This window comes from Glarea lozoyensis (assembly GCF_000409485.1).
Source record: "Glarea lozoyensis ATCC 20868 chromosome Unknown GLAREA6, whole genome shotgun sequence".
Lineage (NCBI taxonomy): Eukaryota > Fungi > Ascomycota > Leotiomycetes > Helotiales > Helotiaceae > Glarea > Glarea lozoyensis.
The window spans coordinates 1,875,092-1,898,315 of record NW_007361001.1 but is presented as its reverse complement, the minus strand read 5'-3'; the positions used below and the strand labels follow the sequence as shown (position 1 = coordinate 1,898,315).

General features: G+C 47.1%; 2 protein-coding genes across 2 annotated transcripts; one reads left to right on the top strand and one right to left on the bottom strand.

Annotated features, from left to right (window-relative positions):
• Positions 1-900: 900 nt before the first annotated feature.
• Positions 901-1,603, top strand: GLAREA_02942 (uncharacterized protein; the record flags this gene model as incomplete). The annotated part of the gene is made up of 2 exons (XM_008088027.1): positions 901-1,074; positions 1,283-1,603. 2 exons carry the CDS (start codon positions 901-903, stop codon positions 1,601-1,603), a joined length of 495 nt encoding a protein of 164 aa, XP_008086218.1.
• A 15,444-nt stretch (positions 1,604-17,047) lies between these two features.
• On the bottom strand, positions 17,048-18,348 carry GLAREA_02941 (Nucleotide-diphospho-sugar transferase; the record flags this gene model as incomplete). The annotated part of the gene is made up of 4 exons (XM_008088026.1): positions 17,048-17,944; positions 18,005-18,151; positions 18,243-18,286; positions 18,342-18,348. The coding sequence occupies 4 exons, from the start codon at positions 18,346-18,348 to the stop codon at positions 17,048-17,050; spliced, it is 1,095 nt and encodes a 364-aa protein (XP_008086217.1).
• Between the last annotated feature and the right edge of the window lie 4,876 nt (positions 18,349-23,224).

Here is a 23,224-nt window from a genome sequence, read left to right as displayed (position 1 = left end):
GAGCAAAGTCCAGATGACGAGTGGTCGTTGGAGCTCGAGGTCAGTAGTACCGTGTCTTGGGCTGGCCAGCTGGCAGAGGTACTCGTTCTTCTGAGGTAACGTGCAGAAGGGAGGAGATGGACGAGCTAATAGTCGGTCTTGATAGGACCGCGCCTGGGGGAATTAAAGCTGTGTGGGAGGAGCAAAAGATAGTCAGGGTCGGAGAATTGATTGGGTGATGGGGAGGTGTGGACCTTGACCGTTACGCAGAATGGGTCGTCCTAGGTACCTAGTCGAGACGAGGACTAACTGGCTGTGGCCTAGCGGACGACTGCCGCAGCCGGATCGAGTAATATCAGAATCCAAGTGGACCGTGACGTTCACAGTTCGAAGGGACGGCCGGAATGTGCAAAGGTCACCGGAGTCCAGACCAGACCAGATCGAGGCCGCGCTGGAGCTACGGGCCTGATGCGATGATGGTCGAAGGGGGAGCAGAGGCCCAAGGGGCGCGCGAATAGACAATGATCTGCTGGAGACGTCGAGATGGGCAACGAGGACGACTGTTACAAAGCTTCGTGTGCGCGTGTGTGAGAGCCGGCCTGGCGATTGGCGTTCCGACGAGACAAGATCCACTGCGCGTCGAGGTACTCGTATTGACAGCGTCGCGGGAGAGGTTCCAGACGGGGAGATCGAGCTTCTGATGCCGTGTCGAGGACTGAGTAGCTGCGTGGTGAGCCGCGAGGGGAGCGGCGTGAGGTATGAGGTTTCTCTGCAGTCCGATGGAAGTAGCTGTATGTTGTGCTGTGGTGCTGGATGGACGAGGTGTGAGCCCAAAGCGAAGTACCAGAGACCCGTCAGAAGGTTGTATGGTACACAGCAGTGAGCAGGCAAGTAGCAGGTACCTCCAGCGCGCTCGAAGCGATGTCGTTTCCTTTTGAGACGTATGAGGATACTTCGCGGCTAGTCCCAACGCTTCCAGCTCCAGGTCCAGCTGCTCCAGCAGTCCAGGATGTGAGGGCCCTGGTAAAGACGTGGCTGCCACAATCTGAGCGTTTGCGGCAAACAGAGATTGGAAATGAGCAGGCGGTACTTGAGGTCAGAGTCGAGTTTAGCTCGTAGGCAGATCCACGCAGGCATCCCAAGACCAAGGTACAGAGCGGTGCAGAGGATACTTGAGACGTGGTAGGGGTGGAAGATGACCTCGAAGGGGAGATGACGAGAGGTGATGGAAAAAGACAGTACAGAGTACAGTAGTAGCAGTAGCAGGTAGCAGGTAGCAAGTAGCAGACAGAGTCCGTACCAGAAGCGAGTACAAGTGGAGGCTCTGACCCTTCGCGCACCTGGGCACCCAGCAGACGATCGAGGTCGAGAGGTCGATAGAGAGCGAGCACCAGCAAGCTACAGGTATGTACCTCCACAACCACAGCTGCTACCACAGGTGCCAGATGCCAGATGCCAGATGCCAGATGCAGCTGTACAGAAATTGCAACGGAGGCAGACGAGACGTGCTTTGCACGTTCCAATACCACCACCAGTTCGAGCTCGTCTACCTGGTCACGTCTCTCTCAACGGCACCGGGAAGACTCGCTGCGACTGGCAAACCCCCAAGAACGGTGTCGATTAGGCCTAGGGCCTCTCCACTCAGCCATTCTCCAGCCAGTTCGCTCCCCTCTTTGCCCTGCGCTTTGCTCGTCTGGGACCAGCAGGCACGGCACAGACCAAAAGTGCCGGTGGAGGCGAGAATTCATACAGCAGCAGCAACATCCAGCAGCAACATCGAGCCACACAACATCCCCGCCTCACCTCCACCCATAATACAGTACATATTACAGTATCCTCGCAACTTCAACAGGCCTTCCAACACGCCGACGCGACGGATTAGCACCCGGCATGTCATAGTCAGCGTGTGGATGCGGCGATTGAGCGTTTTGATATCATACCAAGCCCCTCTTATAGGTTCTTTCGACGCAACTTACCGCTTTGGTGTATTATCGACACTTCACGGCTCGTCAAAATCTCAACTTCGACGATCCCGGCGAATGCCACCCACCGAGTCTTCGCCATGGCCTTGATCAACTATCGCTGAGGGCGAAAACCACCCTGCTGCTCCTGGCGGCGGCGGCGAGCGGCGGGCAGAGCTGCTACGGCTCTTCCTCTGCGAGAATGGGATCATTGGACACCGACACGCGCTGCGCGGGGACAGGCACAACCGGGGGGCCAGGAGCGAAGGGGGGAGAACTCTGGTAAGGACGTTCATGGGAGGGGATGCGAGCGGTGTTGATTGCATTGCCATCTGCTCCAAATCTGGAGACGAGGCCAAGCTACCCACCACGGGCGTTCAATGGCCCTGGCGGGTTGGGCTGATGTTGGGATAGATTGCGCTTCTCGGTCGAATGTCGTCTCGTCTCCCGTTTTCGATAACTCGATGTGGCTGCTGCTTGGAACTCCTTTTCTCTGGTACGAACGACTTGTCGCCTGGGTCTTGTGGCATCGACGTTGAAAATCGGCAGCCCACAGACATTTCAACGGGATCGTCTGAGCGCACATCACGACTGCAACAGCATCGAACTCCGAGGACCTGGGGGGCAGCAGAGCTCAGGGGAGCTTCCAAAAAAGGTCCCGCCATCCATATCCATACCCCTTGCCCATGCTCGCTGCCCTCGACAAGCTTCTCGGCACGCTCACCATCCTCGCCTGGGCCAAAAGGGCCAAAGGAATCCCGATGTGCGAACCTCGATGCAGACGGCACCGCAATGGAATATCAACGCGCAGCGCACACAAGCACAATCCTCAGTCAGTCAGAGTATACATTGTATCTCCACCGCCCGCCAAAGACAGATCTCGATATGGCAGATGTCGTTGAGATGCAGATTCCAGAACTCATATGCCAGATGTTCCTTTCCGCGGCCCCCTCTCCGCGACCTGCCCTGCAGTGCTATGTCATGCGCAGTGCTCTCCCCTGGCACTATTGACCGTGCGTATCTGCCAAAGAGGCTCTCGATTCAATAATCAAGTATACGGAGTACATCCAGGGTCACTCCGTATTCGTGCTGGCGCGGAGAAGTGGCGATAGCTTCACGAAGTGCTCTTGCCCAGATACGGAGGTTCACCGCGTTCGCCTTTTCTTTTCATGGCACTGTTGTTTCGCATTGTTATCGAATATGACTCCTCTCGGATTATTTTATTCACGATTCAAACAGAGCCGCAAATGCATCCTAATGTGGCAATATTTTCTACCTCTTTTAGGTCTTGTTTTGCGTCTACCGGAAATGACTGCGGCATCCTAGGCGCGGGTACTAGTCGATGCGGAGCGCGGCAAACACCAATAATGGGGTCGAAAAGTGAGACCAGACTGGGACATTTTCACAACGACACTGAAATTCGAAGCATCGTGCAGTAATAATGCGCGTTTGTCGCTCTCAACATTTGTGCTACGTGAGTATTCTACTTCTCTAGCTCCGTCATGGAACGATAGCCACATGTGGTTTGATTTTCTGCAGATCCTATGTCCCTTAAATGAAAATCTACGACCTGTTGCCTCGTTCAGCAATCGCTATTCCAGTTGCGGGCACGTATCAACATACTTCTGATCCAGATCTCGTTTTAAATCCCACAATAATGGGCAAGCGACATTTTTTCCATGAACAGGCTCCAGTCGGAAGTGGAGATTCTCCTGTTCCCTTTTCAGACATTATTTGACATGGTTCAAGGTTGACAGATCTGTTCACCGTCGTACAGATGATTTGCAGGATGCCAGCCCAAACTCTACAGTATCAACTCGAGCCACCTCCCCACGTATCGACAACGATAACGTGCTATTGTCCGGGGTGCGAACGCTAGAGTCAGAAAAGTCAGGGTTGAAAATTATTTGAATTCCTTTCTCGGAAGCGGGATGCGTCGCTTCACAGAGCAACCAATAGCCTGACGCGTAGCAGTGTTAAAGGCTGGAATGGTCAAAAACGAGAAATTGACAGCGGAAATGGACATTACTACTTTGGAATACTCCGACGACCTATTCTCGCTTGCTCGACAAGACCTCCGGTCTACTGCCGAAGCACATCATTCAATCACCCGCTTCTTTCGCTATTGATAACAGATGGCAGCCCTCTAGTCGCGACGGTCCATTGCTGAATTTCCATAAGAACGACAATTTACAACAGAACGGATTTCCTATTGGTTTCATGCAAACCAAGTGTCCTCCAAGTCTAAACATTTTGCATCTTTTTTTGCGTTGCTGGGTCTTGTCCCGCTGCACACAGACGAAAGACTGCATTTCTTCCAGGCGCGCCTTCTTCGAACGAAGTTCTTTTCTTCCTTTGTCGCCATAGGTCAGAGCAGAGCTGGGCAAACCCCAAATCATCCCACCATGGACTGGATTTCTTTGAGCGCTCGGTCCAGCCGCTCGTGCACTATGTCGGTCGTCCCTGGTTCGACTTGACATCTTCGGAGGATCGCCGAAGCATGGTCATCCGTCCATATCTGGAACCACGTCAGGATAACGCTTCATCCGAACTATCACTTGGCTCGCTTGTACCTGTATCTTGACTTGAAGCATCTCGAGTGGCCAAGACGGCGAACCACAAATTGCAGTGAGGTGTTACACCTGTTGGTGGAAATTTATTAGAGGTATTCATTTTCACGATCAAGAGACATGCAAATGGTCAAGAGACATGCATTTCGCTTCTTGATCGTTACGTAAAGGACAACTTTACGTTCAGATTTCGAGCTCTGTGGTATTGCTATCATTGGCCGTATGATGCTGAAGAAGCTAACAGATACCTTCCAATGATGGAGACTCTATTTGTGAAATAACGGGCCAGCTATTTCACAAAATGCTACAGGTGCAAGCTGCCGCGATTCTCATTGGCCAATGGTTCGATGTGCTCAATGTCATATTGAGCAGCTTTAGCCAAGTGGGACTCGTACGAACTCCTGATGTCGTTCCTGTTACTGACAAGGAAAAGAAAGTATTATTCCCCATCAATAATATCGATACTCGACTTGTACAGCTTGAACCTTGCAGTATTATAGCAGCACAGCTGTTCTATAACCAAGACGCCAGGCACCACGCATAGTTCGAGTATTATAGGGAGTAAGATCGAGCGATCCACACCTTCGGGGTTACCTTCGAATCTTGGTACGAGCTACACGACTCCAACACAACATCTTCATCAAGTATTGCCCACTTCTCTCACATTTCATCCTAAGATTCACAAGACATCAGAGCTATTCGCGCTCTCTCTTACCGATCCCCAGTCGTCAAAAACTTAAGTAAGCTTATTATTACGCCATGCTCGAGCTTCCAAAATCTCCGACCAAATTTCTAGAATAAGCTTCATCGAGCTCGAGCCCAACTCAATCTCAGCCGCTGCGGGACAAGTTATCTCCGCTAACCGAAACAGCCGAAGATTGATGGTGGGTTTGCTTTGCAGCATGTCTCAATGAAATGGCGCCGCGAGCACGGTACTGCGGGGAGCCGCGCCCAGCATACGAGAAACGTTTATTATTCGCACGCGCTTTTCAATACACAAGACGCGTTATCATCCACTTTATTCAACGTGTGTTCGAGAGACCGCATCTGTCGAGATAACTGTTGGGGTACTGGGTATTCAACACATCGAGTGCCTGCCATGGTACTCATACCATTCTCTGAACCCTGTATGTTCCGCTGCAGGGCTGATCCATACCCCCGGAGCTGGCTAGGATCTGAAGCAACACACTGGCGTCCGTTCATGCGACGCGGTGGTCGTTGACTGGTCCCGAATCATCGGCCAACAAAGAATGCGGCTTTTTGTTACCATATCCCGAATTCAACACCATCTCCATGGCGAACGAAGTGCTATACAACATTTCCTCCTTGCCAATTTCAGTAGGCGCATCGATTGTGTCATATGCTTGGTCACTTCCGCTATGAACAAGATAAGTTCACTCTGTTCTGTCCACCGAGACTTTAAACCCAAACACTCAGTCGCTGTGTGAAGTAGAATCATACATCGGTAGTATTCTCACTTGACTATTACACTACCGTTATATGATTCAGTACGTAGCCCATCCAAGAAAAGCTCCAATTCTCTCCAGACATGTGCATTTCTCACAGCCTTCTGTGACACAAGTCACAAGTATGTATAGACAGAAATGATAGAAAGGCATTGCGCAACTATTTGACCTTCACAAAGTAACGCAACATGTCATCAGCACATTACGTCCTTGGATCTGCTTTGAGAATTGTCTAGTACGCTTCTCAGCTTGCAAGATCTTCTGCGAGTTAGTGGATGATTGAACCATGGGTAAAGACGGCTGCGGCCGCTCGAGATATTTAAACATGGCAGCGAGCTGATTGAGCCGAACTGAGTTCTTCATCGTCTCAGATAAGCGAAAGCTCTTCGAGCACCTCACTACGGAATCGGCGGAATTACTTACGACAAAATATAGCATCTTTCCAACCGAGGTACTCAGTCAAACCCCCCTCTGTTGGAGGGATCGCCATCTGTTCGCTCAGCGACAAGGATCGTATTGTCTGTGGCGCCATTGTGCCTTGGAGTTACATTTTTTTCCTCAAAGAGGATAAGGAGCTTTCACTTCCGCTATCTTTAACACAGTCGAGCCGTCCGCTCGGTTCCATGGCAACAGAGCCACGAGAGCGTCGCAAAAAGGTCACATGGCAGCAAGATCTACGCCAGTCGACTTTTGTCTTACTGATGGTGTTGTACTTCTGGCAAGAACAATACTATCTGAGTGGATAGACCTCCCGATACAGAAGCTTCCTGCAGCATGCTGTCGGGTTGCTGCTCTATAATTTTAATCTCCGGGCGTGGCGAGGCAAGGCCTGTGCCGTCGACCCCAGCTCCTCGATGTCGCTTTACGATATCTGACAAAATCCAATGACAATACCAGGCACACTTAGATGATCATATACCCCGATTTCAGCGCTTTGCAGCACATATATCCCTATAAGCATGAAACTATGCATGCGCAGTACTCCGTATAAGAGCTGGACTATATCCCTCGATTCGAATTGTTTGCAAGCTGTGTTAGCATTAACAGTCTCAAGTAACTGTTTCCACTCTTAACTGAGAAAACTATCACAAACCTATGTCGTCTGGACCGTTTTGGTACCGTCACGACTGACGTTACCCGCGCGCAAGCATTTCCTAATTTCGTCGCTGTCTGCTTTTGTTTCTGCCTGGTCCGCAACAAACCCTTCAAATATCTCAGGGGTAGTAAATGAACCCAAGTCTTGAGCGGTGTGAATGGCGAGAGCGAACGACAGGGTGCCTCTTTCGCCATGTCATGTGTGTTGATGCATTGCCTGCCTCATGCGGACACGTGCGCTGGTTTTCATATTGATATGCTCAGAATTGGCATGTCGTAAGCTCAGATATTATATTGATGACAGGAAATCAAGAAATTCCAAATTCCCCAATGTTCAATTGATAATTTCATCCATTTACTCCAGTGAGTAGAGGTAGAGACAAGACTGTCAAGAGCCTACCAGAACTCACGAAGGATCGCCTCTCTCGCCACTGGCTCAATGTTTCCATGGTACCGCAATCAAGGGCAACAAGCGGTATCCACTAAGCAAGTTACTCCAAAACGAATTTGTGGTAACACCTCCAAGCTGCTTGTGCTTTCCACTGTCATCTTCCATATCATTGTTTATAATTGGGCCCGCACGTCAAAGTTGATGGCCGGTCTTGTTCAGGTCGCCAACTCATTAATCGGAGCCACCGAAGCGCAAGATAATCCGAGTATTCTAATTTTCATTCCTGGTTTGCAACGGTCTCTCTACAGTTATCAATATCCCTTGCTGATATGTTATTATATCAAACAAGTTTCTTCCGCGTATCGCTTCGTTGTTCAGCCAAGGCAACAAATCTTGCCTGTGGTAAAAAGGGTGGTCTATAGTATATATAGCATTATGTTATGGATTTAATTCTCCGACAGAAACAATAAACAGCCAGAAGTTTCTGTTCATAGACGTAATGATGGGCAGCGTAATTCAAGTGCAATCACCGACCGGCAAAGTGGCAATGGGATATTGAATCATTTCGAAGATGAAAGCAATTTGCTTCAGACACTTGTCTTTTCCGATCTAGCTGCTCTTTTTCGACAATAATGGATTATTATTGCCATCCTGAAAATTCCATGTTGCCAAATTCTCTTTGTAGATACCAATGTGGTCAACTTGATTGGAGAGATGCACTAATCATCGCTTGACATCGCGGGCCGCTACCAAAGAAAGAACCAACCTGGGTTTATTCTTGCGTGGAATCGTTCAAAGAGGCGCGAAAAGGCAATGGATCGTTACCTGGTAGAGACACCGCAAGATTTTTCCCCGCTAATACGATTCCCTTTGTTTCCAGCGATACCCATCAACTTGAAAACTTATCTCGCTTGAGAAAATTGAGTTTTAACATCTTCGTTGAGTCAGTCCCAAATCGCAAAATTCAAAGAACCCGACTTTTAAGACTTACTCGAGACATCTCTCATTCCATGTTCAGTAAGCTTTTCTCTCTGTTGAACCCACTGTGGTTGGTTCCGCGACTCGTACTGTCGATTTGGGCCATAGAGTTTTCAATCCTCCAGTAACCCAGACTCGCTCGAGGTTTACAACTCTGCCACCACCACGTCTTGCGCCCATCAGTCAAACCATTTTGGCGAATCGTATCATATCGCCAAGTTCATGGCAACAGACGAATCGAACACCGGTTGAAATGGCACTGTTCCAGTCGTGTTCGAGAAGTTCGCTTGATGTCCCCAGCCAAAAAACCCAAAGCTAACGTTTCCTCGAAACAGACAACGAACCTCCTTCCTCTCTCTTCGAATCCCTTTTCATCGCGAAAGCCTCATGAGTCTACCCGGTCGACGTCGAAAGAAATGCATAATCGAAAAAACCGAAAAGTTGAAGCTTGAGCATCGAATAACGCATGACCAAACAGCGAACCTCGCAACGAACCCTCGAATTCAGACCCTCGTCCAACAAGTACAAACAAAACTAGCCACAAAAAGATAACATAACAATGTCTTGTTACAAGAATTGTCGCGAAAGGATGTTACGTACCCCCCAGAAGGGCTGCGAAGTGTCGGTGAAGCAGAAATGGGCCGATGAACGATTCAAAACTTTTTGTGGGAAAGAGAAACTTTTCGATCGGAGGATGAGGGCATGATGTTTATATGTTCCCTTTGGGTGCTATTAATTCATGCGTTGACGTCTCTCGGTTATTTTGGGGACGGTGGTGGGTGGGTGAAACTTGGGGTGGTGGAAGGTCATAGCGGTTTGGATGGGGGTGAGTTTATGCGTTGGACTTCGTTTTGCGCGACGACTACGTTATTTTTTCTTGCTGAGTTTGGTGATGGGGTAGGAGGTGTTCGAGGGGGTGATCGACGGGTGAATAGGTTCGGGGTGTTGTGTTTTACTCAGTAGGTTCGTGCTTGGTTTTGGATCTGCTCACCCAGCTGAAGGACGTCAAATATCAGACGAACCGGTTTGGCATCTAAGACACGCTCGGAGAATTTCAAGACGCCATGTCGGTCTGTGGGTTTTGGAGAATTGGTGGTGTCATACACTACGGACGGATGGAGAAACGGCAAGGCGCGTTCTGGTTTGGGAGACCTACATACTCGCCTCTCGGATATTATATGAGGTTGCAAGCGGAAAGCTGGTAGCGAGCGAACGGGTAGGTTTGGGGTTTGGGTCTTGGGTTGCTGGTTAGAGGTAGGTTCTCGAGCGAATTTGGGAAGGAGAAGTGTGTGATGGGTGTGGGATCTGCGTGGGTTGGAACGTTGGACGGGGCGAGGATTGGGGGATGAAGTTACCGTGGTAAGCTTTTCTCTTTGAACCTGGGGTCTGGAGAACGAGGAGATTGTACAGTGTACGTCTCTTTTGGTGTTGAGTTCTTGAAGTCGAGAATGTTGGAGAAGGAGCTCCGGAGATTTGCTGTGGTATCTCTAGATTTTCTCATTTCTCTACAATTTCTTTCTTCTAATTTCTCTTAACAATCACAAAATCTGCTTGCAGTCTTTCCTAGTTGTCAATAATCCCTATGACACACATTCCTTCCAGATCGTCTGCTAAACAAGCATTCTCGATCCTCCATCTCTCCATCATGCCTACCTCTCAAAACACATCATGCAAACTCCCTGTTCATCGACGTTGTTTGTGGTATAGGGTACAGCCGCTCGAATAGAATCATCCAAATCAAAACTATTATAGAAGATCTGAAGTGTGGTATCTGGGATGCGGCGTTATTGTTAGATCTTCTGCTGCTGTTTGTGAGGTGATATTGGGGGTGTTATTATTGGCTTGAGGGAAGGAATCTTGGATTTAACTCAATTGGATATTTATTTATTTGAATATTTATTCAATATTGTTTTTGGCTGATTGTTGGGTTGCTTAGTACTCTCATGTTCATGGGCAGCTGGGGTTATGGATGGTTGTTTCTTCTTTTAGTTTGCTAGCATGGTATAGTTTCCATGTTCATGGATACCTGACAAGTGAGAGACAAACGTTTGAAAGCTACTTGAATCTTGGTATAGATAGTTCGATCTCCTAGTATCTATACATATCATCATCTGCGATAATATCATCAGAATATTCTCTAAGCTCCTATCGTGTATTTACAACCCAACAATCTTCTCCAAGTCCATAAATAGCGTATTCTTTAATAAAATAATTACCCGTCCCCCACTCACTCTCCAAGAACTCCAAACGAAACAACCCCTCAACCCATACCAAACTTTCTCACACCCCACACTCACATCTTTCATGCTCTCCCCCATACCATCATGCCATATTCCTTTCTGCACTTTTGGTCAAGACGGTGTTGCCATTAATATGTCGCACGTTATTAAACTTGAATATTTTGGTGGTTTAATAGATGGTCTGTTATTAAATTGGGTGGGGTGGGAATTTGGTAGTGTGGAGGGGAGACTTGGATGGAATGGGTGATGTGGTTTGATCGGTCGTCTGTTTTGGGTGGTGTGATTTGCTGGGGGGTTTATGTGGTTTGCGGTGTTGGGGTTGGGGGGGGGGTAAAGGGTTGTTGGGGATTGTTGGAGGTGATATGGGATCTGAGATGTACTAATGTCCTGAAATGTAGTGGTTCTTTCCGGAAGATAAAAGTTAAAACTTGAATCAAAAAAGTTGGACCTTTGGTTCTTCGCTACAATTTAGGAACTTATCCAAAACGCTGATAAGCCAGGACTACAAATTATTGCTTGTTATGTCTAGAGAACTGTTTGTTGAAATGTTTATGGAACAACTGAAGGATATTGGCAGTTTCTCTGCCGAGACATCAAACGCCTTGTGGCTGAATATCTACACATGGATTTTACCAATGAAAAAACAGCAGCTGGTCTACCAAAACCTAAGTAGATGTGGTTCAACATCTCATGGCACATCCATCGTTTCTCGGATATGCAAGTCATCTTAGGGTCTCATGGTATGAATTTCAATAACTCTATAAACTTTAAGATCTACTGTTCAAGCTATTCTATACAGAAAGTTGTGTCAGGTACTGTCTAAAGTTTGGTTCTCAGGAAACATAGATGGTTATGCCATGAAGTGTTTGACTAGGTCTGATGCTAGGCGAGTGCGGTTGAGAGCTGGTAGCATGAACTACACAGACCGAAGATCCAGGCAACATTATGATTTCTCGTAAGTTTAATAACCTTGTCTGTGGTTCGTTTCAATACAAAGTTCAAGTGTTCATGGTGTAGGGAATGGAACGAGACACAACAACCTAGAGATAATAAAACCTCATGCGTAAGTTTCCAGAGTCCGGGGTATGGTAAGAGAGTTACCACTGGCTATTTAGAGCACAAGAACCTCGCAAGCCCTGGAATCATAGATGTCATGCATAGAAGAAACGAAACAGGAAACAAATATCAACTAGGGGTAGAGGATCACATGATCAACCTCCACATCCCATCTTTTCCTCACCCCATCCAAAACCAGAACTTCTTACCAATGATAGTAGAACCTTTCTCTTCTTACTTTACATCATAAGTAGTAGACTCTTCTCCCAATGTCTTGCACACTTCTTTTTACAGGTGTATCCCAAAATAGTCCCTCAAAATTCGCGTTTCGCTTAATGTTTGATCAATGTCGATCATGTTTACAGAACACTTCTAATTTTAGAAAACGCGAAACATTATATGAGATATTGTTTTGCGTAGGTTATTTATGGGCTTGCTTTGCTTTGCTATGGGGGTACTTTCAGAAGTTGAATATTGGTATGTGGTGTCATTGGTTGTGTGCTGTTTTATGTAGGTGTTGCGTGGGGATTTCTGGGGAAACGAGGGCATAGCGTAGACAGCCAGAAGAAGGTTTTGATGGTATGCGGGGTATTTCACTTATAAGCGTGCTAATAGCCATCCTTGAGCCGATCTTTAATCGTGTGCCAGCGTTGAATCCGGTCGTCGGCCGCCTGAAAGGTGTTTAACTGTCCAAAACGTGCTGTTTCATAGAACTTGAATCAGACCGTTTGTCAAGGGCTAGATCATGCAGTGGCCTGCTTCTTCAAGCAGTATGAAACTAAACACATGCCATTTACCCTTGATTGAGATCTCTAAGAAAACCCGCTGGGGTAGTATTTGTTTGAAATGCTGATCTGGAGATTGAATACCAGTTTCGCTAAGCGAGGTACTCATCATAGACGACCTGTCAAAGACCCGGAATCGCATCATAAACGGTAAAGAGTAGGCTCTCGCTAGGATACAGGACACAGACCGAGAGTCCAACGTGGTCGCTGTTGTGTAAATCGTAGAAGAAACAACAAGGTGTGATCTTCAAATACATGCCTTATGCTATTGACATGTCTGTGACTAAGATATGATCAATAAACCAATAGATACCCCAGTGACATATCTTACAGCCATCTACTTCTAGTCTATAAACATTTATAATATAGTGGAGTGTTTGATGTTCGGGTTAACCGGCAGGCACTCCAGGAAACGCACCATACAGAAAATGAACAGCTGCTCATGCCCTGGGGTGGACAAGCATCTCACACATCCATGGTTCACATCTCGTATGTTTATCATACCTAAAACTTCTGTTCCAAAAACAAAAACGTCTTGTTTGGCGCACAGCACTTCTTGTTTGGACGTGCTGAAGTGACTCATGGCATATGTCCGCAGGCAATCCTGGCAGCACATGTTGTTTCCGAGACAGACGAGGATTTGCCGTCAATATAACCATGTGAAGATCAACGATAGTCTCTCAAGTGGCACTCGATGATGCTTAGTTGGGAGCACAGCCTTCGTGAACAATACAACCTGGGAACCTCGACCTTAGGAGCTGTATACGACGCCACGAAATCTATCATGTCACACCTAAATCAAAGACAGTTTCTTCCTGATCACTGCAAAAGCAATCTGGAACTTACCGACGAAGTACAAGTCAAGTCACATCACTTCTTGAAGCTCCCTAGAAGTTATTTCCAAACTATCTCGGCTATTTTCTCCCTACCAAGTACCTGGTACTCGATCAGGTCTGTTCGTGGTTGTATGCGTTCACAAACCCATATCCCAGAGCGTTGCAAGCATCTTTTGATCAGTGACTGGGAAGCAAGATCCTGGCTTTGCCTAAGCTTGCCAGGGCAGTTTGCAAGATCTCCATTACCATTTCTAGGTTGATGGGTACTTCAAGCATGTTGCATACACACTTCTAGGTGTGCTTCCTGGAAGAAACATTTCAGGTCGATCGTTTTCTTGGGAAGGAGCTGGCCTCCTGGTACATTCAAGCTCCTTGCATGAGATCTCTCCGCCGTCTTACTGATCTACAACGTAAGGCTGCAGATGTGTTACTAGATGAGTGAGTATCTCGCGACAAAAGTAAACACTTATTACTTCCAAAATTTGCGAATTAGTGGCAATATGATTCTTCGTCTCGCTTGTTTCTGGGTGCTATTTCAATAGAAGCAAACAACACTTCAGCGTCGCGATTGCAAAAATGTCACGAGTGAGGTGTAGCAGATGTGACTCGTGCTAAGGTGTCCCCACGTTTGTCACACGCTATCCACATGCTGCCATCACCGTCGTGACATGGTAGTAACAAAATTTGATTGACTACATGGTGTAACGAGAAATATGCTGCAGAACGCGTGTAAACCTCTCACATGATTTGACCGCACTACATGGTAACACTATGATGTTGACACCGTTTGTACTCCCCGAGATCTACCTGCTTAGTACATCTCTCTATTTTCACCTCAACCGCCTATCTTGCCGAAGAGCACATCCTGGCCATCCGCTTCAACAGTCACCTCATTCAACGGAAGGAAGACACGAAAAGTGGGACCACACACTAGCGTCGACTATAAACCCCCCCCTCGCGGCTCGATCTCTTTCTCGCAATTTTCTTTCCTCAAGAAAGAATTAGGCATTTTTCTTGACACCACATCACAACTACTACTAAACCTCTCATGAACAGAATGGATTTGTCCTATTGATTTTACCTATGCCTGCAGTTGTCTGATTTGTCTTCTAATAGCATGTACCTACTTAAAGCCATAACACTTCAAGTTCTTGATGTCGTGACTAGACTTTAACGCCTCTATGCATTTCCTGCTAGAAATACAAGCTCTGAAGCTCATCTTTGTCTATAATGCTTTCAAGATTATGACTTATTGCCACTCGGACTCGAGTAGGTAGTGACAAGGGCTCAAATAACGGCAAAGGGAATCCATATATTCCGCGTGTTGCTATAGTTCCCACATGCTATCCACAGGCTGACCACACCGTCGTGATATGATAGTGACACAATTTACGGTGTAGCCGAAAGAAATGCTCTAGAACGCATGTAAACTTCTCACACGGTGTGGAGTCACGACATGATGATATTACGGTATTAACATGATATTTACATGCCCGATCCCCTCGCGAAGGTTCCTACGCTAGGTACTTATAAGGTCTGAGGTTTCAGCGTTTGGGTTGAACCTCAGGTACTTACAACCTAGGTACCTAAGAATAAGCCCGCTCGATTCAGTTGTGTGTTGGTCGTGAAATCATCGTGACGCTTAAAACTCTGCAGCTCTGCCAGATAATTGAGTCGAAGTGTTTCCTCTACTTCCTAACTGGCTGCAGAATCCAAGGTCTCCTTACAGGTGGTTCCCAGGTGGAAAATTCACATCTAGCCGTCTCGCCAATCCTACGTCCCTAAGGTGCCTGCCTATATCAAGTCCTCTTCTTGACCCGTTCCATTCCTACTTCGTTCCAACATCGCTGTTCCGCACCTGAAAGAATGTATGTCGTGATGAGGGGGTCAGGTATCTCTATTCACGGCAGATCTCAGGTACAACTACGATTTTACTACCGTTCTAACACCGTTTACAAATCTCGCATCGTTTAAGAAATCATACGCTGTATAGAAGGTGTAGCGAAGGTGTAGAGATGTGACACTGTATAATTTTACAATACTATTACAACACGGCATAAGCTTTACATGTGCTCTCTCACCCAGAGTGCGCCACCTACAAGCTTCAATCAGTAGAGGGAAGATTATCTGCAAGCTCTACTGCCGTAACAGAATTTCATTCAACCATATATCGAACCACTAGAACATATCTACCTAGTGTCTAACCGACGATGTGTCAACAGCCAATTTTGTTGCCAGAAAAGGATCATTGCTATCATCTTTCCGTTAAATTAGTTTGACAATAACATTCCGTATATAAGGTAAACCATTATGTGAATTAGCATCTCACCTAGAAGTGGATGAAGTGATCTAACAGTATGTCTGAAAAGACCAGGATATAGGCTTCCATGTCCCTTTCTGGAGTCAGTATTGACTTCACCCCTACCCTTGTTTCCACTAAGTGAAAGACTTAAATTCCTCAAATATGTCTAAGTATATATGTTGAGGAGAACTCTCTATATAGAAAAACTGCAAAACCTACCTAGGTATCATGTTGCTTTGGTACTGAAACTGCGAAGAAAGTACAAGTGACACATTGGATCCTCAGATGCTCACTTCTCAAAACACACTGCCATGTGCCTTTTGTTTCTCTCCTCGTTGCCTTCTACAAAGTATGACTAGGTAGGTAGGTAGGTATATGAACATGTAGTTATCTTACACATGTATTCTAAGAACGTACCATCACCCTAATCCCCCGACAACTCGTAAAAGCATCTCAAAACACGCCAACAATTAGACCAATCTCGCAATCACCATAAAGCATCTCCTCATACACTCCAATTCAACCGGGAATACACTAACAAGATTACCCTATCTACTTAGGTATCTCAGCATCTAATCTCCCCCCAAAATAACCCCTTCAACATGATGAACACTGCCCTTCGAGCTCAGTCAGGACAAAAACTCTGCGAGTAAATACGTTCGAAGAAAAGAATTAGATAACATCTACTCCGGATATGTATGAATGCATGAGACTCTAGACGAATTTGATTTAAGGGGGTTGTTTTATCCCGTTGAAACACGGAACGTGAAGACATGCTCAAGCCAGGACGGCCTGGACATGATGGTAGGATTCGGTGTGAATGTTAGCATGAGAGAAGTAGTTTATTGAAGAGGATACATTTATTTCCGACCAACGGGCTATTCAGAACCGCTGTTTGAAAATCCGGCTTATCTATAGAAAATCAAAGACCTCACTCAGCCCGACCTCGTCAACCCAATTCGAACGGCATACGGCGTCCAGGTAACATATTCAGAAATGTCAAATGTATTATCTAGTATTAAACTCATAATACACCAAACCCTCTTCCTCTTCCACGTTCCCTCCCCCACCCTTCAAATCTTCCAACCATCAACCATTAAACTTTTCTCCAAACATGCAAAACGTTCAGGGCACGCCCGAAAAAGGATCAATCATCCCATCCCTCAATTTCAGACGCCATGCATATCCACGTATGTCCCCTGCACAACGAATCCCACGAAAAGAAACAAACCACACAAGAGGGGAGTAAAAACCAAACCAAGTCACGCTCTCAACAACCAACCCAAACAAAAAAACTAGGCAGAAATCTTTGTTCCTTTTCTTTTTGGGAATCCAGTTTAAATGCTCGCCCTTCCCCCCAAAAAACCAAATGCTCCAAAACCCCCTTTTTACATGATAATAGCCGGGACATCAACATTGACCTTGATGCTCTTGTGCGGCAAAATGCTTCCACCGTTGACATAAATTTCATCACCGATCGTCACATCATCACCCAGAACGCTGACGTTCTCCAGACGCGCCCATTTCCCAATCGTCGAGTTCCAGCCCACGATGGTGCTCTTTACCCAGGCGTGATCTTTGACCTTGGAGCCTTCAAGGAGGACACAGCGCTGTAGACGAACCCCGTCGCCAACGACGACATTTGGACCGATGGTGACATTAGGGCCAATTCGGCAGTTCTTACCGATTTTAGCGGAAGGATCGATAAGAACGTTTCCGCCGTGGACCCATGGTGTATTTGGTGATGTGAGAAGTTTTGAGCCCTTTTTGGTCAGGGAAGAGAGGTACAGACATGTACCGGAGAGGAAGTCCTTTGGCTGTCCAACATCCATCCAGAAGCCCTCGAGATCGAAAGAATGTAATTCACCATCCGCGCAGATTGCTGGGAAAGTTTCCTGTTCGATGGAGGTAGGACGTAATTCGATACGTTTCAAGACGCTTGGGTTGAGAATGTAGATACCAGCATTGATACGGTTTCCGACGAACTCGACTGGCTTCTCGACGAATCGGTCGATCCGCGATGGGTGGTTGGGTTTGTGAACTACGACACCATATTTCGATGGCTCCTCCACCTTTGTGACTACGATTGTGCCCTCCTCACCGTGTTTCTTGTGGAACGCAGCTAAATCCGCAAATGGGTAATCGCAGATAACATCAGAGTTAAGAACGAAGAATGGCGCATCGTCCTTGCCCAAAATCTCTTCTGCCAGCTTCAGAGGTCCGGCGGTACCTAAGGGTTCCGACTCGATGGAAAATGTGATTTTGACGTTGAATTTCTCTTCATACTATACCGTCAGAGTATTAGCAACAGTCCCTTGACACATTTTGCTTTCAGAAATTCTTACCTCTTCCAAGTATTTCTCCATAATTTCAGGTCGATAGTTCACCGCCAAAACGATATCTGTAACCCCCGCGGCGGCCAACGCTTCCACCTGATGCAAAATCATGCGCTTGTTTCCAAACTCGACCAATGGCTTTGGCAGAGTGAGAGTCTGGTTGATATGTCAGTATCCATCTGTTCCTCAATACTCTTCATCTGCGAGCGGATTTTCGAGCAGCTGGAACTTTGCGTGGGGGACGTACGAGTGGTCGTAGACGGGTACCAAACCCACCGACAAGAATGAGAGCTACAACAACGTCAGCAGAGATTCCGAAGCTGGCAGACACCCCGCAGAAGCCTACCTTTCATCTTGAGAAAAGTGATTGAACGAGCGTTTCTACTCGAGAGGATGCGATATCAAAAGGGGCACAAGTAACAAAATACCCCACGGTACAGTTCGCACGTAGTATTCCTCAGAGTTTCAAGATCTCAACAAAAAGGCCCGAGATACAAATCCGCTCGTGACCGTGAATTTGAAATTATGAAAGAAGTAGTGAATGCGTTGTAATTGTTTGCGTTGTAGAAAACGGAAAGGAGGACACGCAAGTAGGTCTAGGAAATAAGCTGGCGGTCCTGTCCGATTCGGGATCCATTAAAATTCTCGTTAATCCTAGTGCCGCCGCCTCGCACCCTGAAAGAAAGGGGCTGCCGAGGGGGACACACCGCACGGGATACGAGTACACTATGCCTTCTTCAACCATTCAAATTGAACAACGACCTGACTTTCCAGTCAGATGCTTGAATGCCATACATAAAGCCACGTTCTCAAATGAATCGCATTGATTTTCAACATTGTCTTTGACTAATTTACCCTCCTCTTCCTCCCCCTCTGCCCCCTTTTCAACCTCTAATGAGGACAAACACTCACAGCTGTCATCCCCTGGCAACGACTCACTTGCGGCTCCCTTTCAATACATATCACGAGATTCAATCTTGTGACTGGAAGATTTGATACGTCCTAAGCGCTGATGTGTCACTCGTATTTCGAATTTGGGGGTGGCTTCGGCTTTGCTTTTGCATATGTATTTGCATTTTCAGTCTCTACATCATCTTTTCATCGAAACTTTTTCGCCTGACAAAGATACTTCGTGATGATTATGCAGCTGAATATCTCGTATTCAAGCTCAATACGACCTTCTGGCCTTCCATCCAAATCACGAGACCAGGAACTTTCCCAAGTGGCGGTGCATCACAAAACGCCACAACCGAGGAACACCCAATCTGGAATCATTTAACGTAGAACAATAATAGGTATCCTTCTTGTGGCATGTCCCAGAATTCGGCAAGTGGGGATTCGAAAATAGTTGAAGTGCTGGAAAGATACAGAGATGAGGTGAAAGGATGCCTCTAACACCAAGCTCATGATTCTAGACTTGTCAATATTTGAAGCTAGGGAACCCCGAGCTTTGGATCGAGTCTGGGCTTTAGCCTTCATGTCAGTAAATGTATTTCCGAATTTATCCAGAAATACCAGAAACCATTTCGAAGACTGAAACTCTTCATGGAACCAATTGAAAGAATAGTGGTAAAGCAAGAGTAAGTTCAAAATGGTCGCCCATAGCGTTTTATTTCATAAGTCATATATCATAAAACCGACATCTGTCGGTCAATCACCCTATTTTCTGCATCCGTTTCATCCTAGGCATGTAATTGAAATCCAGACCCTCGCTTCCTTTCCCAGGCAAAACAAGATATCCTCCCGGTCCAGAAATTCAGTTCGTAAGAGTCGTTAAAAAAATGTTCACGAACGCTGTCCGCCACGCTTGCTAAATGCATTTGAATCGCTTCAAAAATCGCAGTGGAAATACGAAACGAGTGCCGCCGAGAAAGTCACACCTCCTCCCGAACATCATGATTCGCAATTAAAAATCAGTAGAACCCTCTCCGTAAAGACAGTTTGCAGTGAGTTGCCTCGTGATGAATTATTTCAAAACTTGCGATTTCAGCTTCTGGTGCTGTTCATGTCCCAGTACCTCTCGCGCGCCTTTTTGAAATTTTCTTTTCTTTCGTGGTATTCGTCGGGCCCATCGTGGGGCAAAGTGTTCATATGTAAGAGATATTGAATTCGTTCGTCATTAAATTCGTTATGGTAAAGTCGATTGAAGGTCGTCAAGTCGTTCGTAAAAGCGAGTATTTCAACCATTGATATTTTCATTGTCATGATGCCTCGTTGCCAGGCCTATTTCCATTCTTCATTTGTTGTAAATTGGGGTCAATCATTTTCAACATGACTTTTTTGTAGATGGGTTTCTATAGTTTTCGATTTCATCCCGGAAAGGTTGGAATCGGATAGGTAAAGTATGGCCACGTGGAGTATAAGTCGCCTATTAAGTTGACAGCTACTTCTTAGCCGTCAGGAGAGCAAGGTTGGTTTCCTTATTCGGAAGATGTTGTAGAGCTGCTGCTGCTGAGGTTGACGGAATGGCTTCGACCTCCACCTCTACTTCTTCTGTGTCGACCACTGCTCTCATTGGCAGGCAGTCCCTGGACGACGCCATTACGTGCCAGCATACCTCCGTTCACCGAGAAGTTCCGGCAAACCATAAACGCCCGCATGGCTGCGTTTTCTTGGGCCAATCCATCAGATTCGTACGCGAGATCGGTTTGGTATTCTCGTCCATTGACGAGGACTAGGCAGGTAAACCCTGATGAACTTCGGTAGGTCTCGTACAAGGGGTCCCGCCATCCACGACGTCGGCACAAACCTAGACGGCACGTTAGAGCTTGTTTTGACAACAACTGTATATCACAGAGCTCAAATGATCCCAATTTGGAAGATGATAGAAGAGATATCGACAAAAGTGGCAGGAATTAACAAAAACAGAAATTGGGCATCAAGATCTGCCCAATTCCACATGGACGTGAAGCAACGACCGGTTGATGACGTGGTACAGGAAACAGAAAAAGCCAATTCCTGGAAGACAAGACGGGAAGTCCTTGAGTCTGAACAATAGATCGGATAAAGCTGTCCATGGAAGTGGGACAAATTCCTGGTAATAACGGATGAACCTACTCTCCAAGTATGCCATATAAAAACCACCCATTGTCTCTTGACTTTAACAATCAATTGTCCAAATTCGATGCGTTGTTCCAGCGATTCCAATCTGTCGGCAGTGCAGATGTGTGGTAGAACAGGTTGATGAGGTCAGGGATGTCGATTGAGAAGTTCGCCCGAAGGATCTGGGCGTAGAAAAACGCAGAAATGCAATTGAGCCCAACCTCTCTAAGTATACAAGGGAAAGATGCACAGATTCCGAGATGTGTATGAGAAGATAATAATGTGTGGACAATGTCGTGTTGATGAAGAGTAGGGCTGACTGATCGGGTTGGTGTCCAGGAGGGGTCGTTGCAGGACTCTCCCTCCATCAACGGCGAGACATGTGTGATTTATTGCAGAGTCTATGGTTAGCGCAGAGCAGGGATTATGGGATAGGATTCCCGTGAGAATATCCAGAGCCGATTCAGATAGGACGAAGGGTGAATGAGATGCAAGTAATGATGCGGCTCTTCATGTGTGACCCATATCGATGTGTTGGCGTAGGTCGTTGCCAGTTGATAAATATCGAGAGATTAGGCAACTCCACCACAACATGAGAACAGCATACTAGAGGATGATCTTTTGACGGCTTGGATGTATCAATTTCGCCATTCTGAGGTCCGTCTGCAGCTACAGAAAGCTGTTCATGCAGCAAAGTGGCGAAAGGGTCTTTGCTCTGCGATAGTCGTCTTCTTGCATCCATAGAACTCGGGCAAAAAAATCTTTGCTGGTATGCTGCTGCCGAAAAAACAAGCAGTAGCGTTGGCTGGCTTTCTCCATGGGTCTGTACTCGTACGCCTTCCTAGCAAGTTTTAACACTCCAAAGTGGTCTTCTGTGTCCCATCGAGATCCGCTGGGTTGGAGGCTAATGCACAGAAATCGAAGAAGACATGGATAGTTGCTGCACAGGGAACGTCAGAGACTCAGTCGATTTAGTCCAGGGACACGATCCTTCCCAGCCAGAAAGTCCGGAGAAGTCACGATCGAACGAGTGTAGCCATGGCTACCAGTCAGCGGCTGTGGTCTGGATACTCGAGTATGGATGTATGGATTGAGAGAATGGGGTGAAGCAAGTGCCCCGCACTACAACGGTAGCCTTCTGCATGCCACAATGGAAAATTGCTGCGCGATTGACGCTGAATGACTGGAGTACGGCTTGACACGAAGTCGGTGAGCCTTGGAATGCATGAAAAGTGGCTGGAATGACCTGTTCCAGCACCAAGCTCTGAATGAGGGGAGAGGGGGGGAGGGGTGACGGAGTGGGTTGGGTGAGGTGGATGGTAAATGGGATTAGGTTCGTTGGTACGTGCAATCGTCAGGGTGCGGGCGCCGGAGAACGAGGGATGGAGAAATGTACGAAGACGTCGACGCTGTAACCATCGTGGCGTCAGAGTGAGAACCTTAGACGGATGAGAAGATCTGAGTGGTGAGGGTAGTTGGTGTTGCTGTCTGCTGTCTGCTGTCTGCTGTGTTGTTGTGGTCGTTGTGGAACGGTTAGTACCGCTTGACAAGCCAGAAGCGAGATCTTGATGGTGAGACCCCGAACCAGCACAGAAAAGTCGTTTCAACAACAACCGAGGGCGTCGTGGGTATGGACGCTTCGTGCTTCGTGCTTCGTACAGTACACTCCGGGCACAGAGGAGGCGCGAAAGACGTGAGCCAGGCCCGACAGCTAGCCGTTTGGACAGGGTTGGCGTGCGCATGCAATGATGAGCTGGCAGTGCGCTTGGGGGTCCTAAGCAGTAAGGGCTATATGCCGTAACAATTGAAAGAGGTATACGGGAGAGTATATCAAGCAATGCGAGCGGTGTTTAAAGAAGCAGCAGCATCGGTCTCGCTACGTCGAGGAGTGGAGGAGTGGGCGAGTCGAGGACGACGATGGAAGGGGTCAGATCTTCCTGGCGACAACAACCCCGCGATGCCCTCGTTTCTCGTCTGTCCAGCAACCGGCTTCCACAACCGGGCGTAAGATCGACCGTCGGATGACAGTCCGTACAGATGCACAATCATCAATTGAGGAAGGCATCTAGAATAAAGAATCATGGCAAAAGCAAGTCTGGCATAGATCGTGAAGCATCGAGGAAAGCAGAACCGCCGGGAGGGTACCAGACATTCGATCGTGACTGGTAAAGAGGTCGTACCTGACCT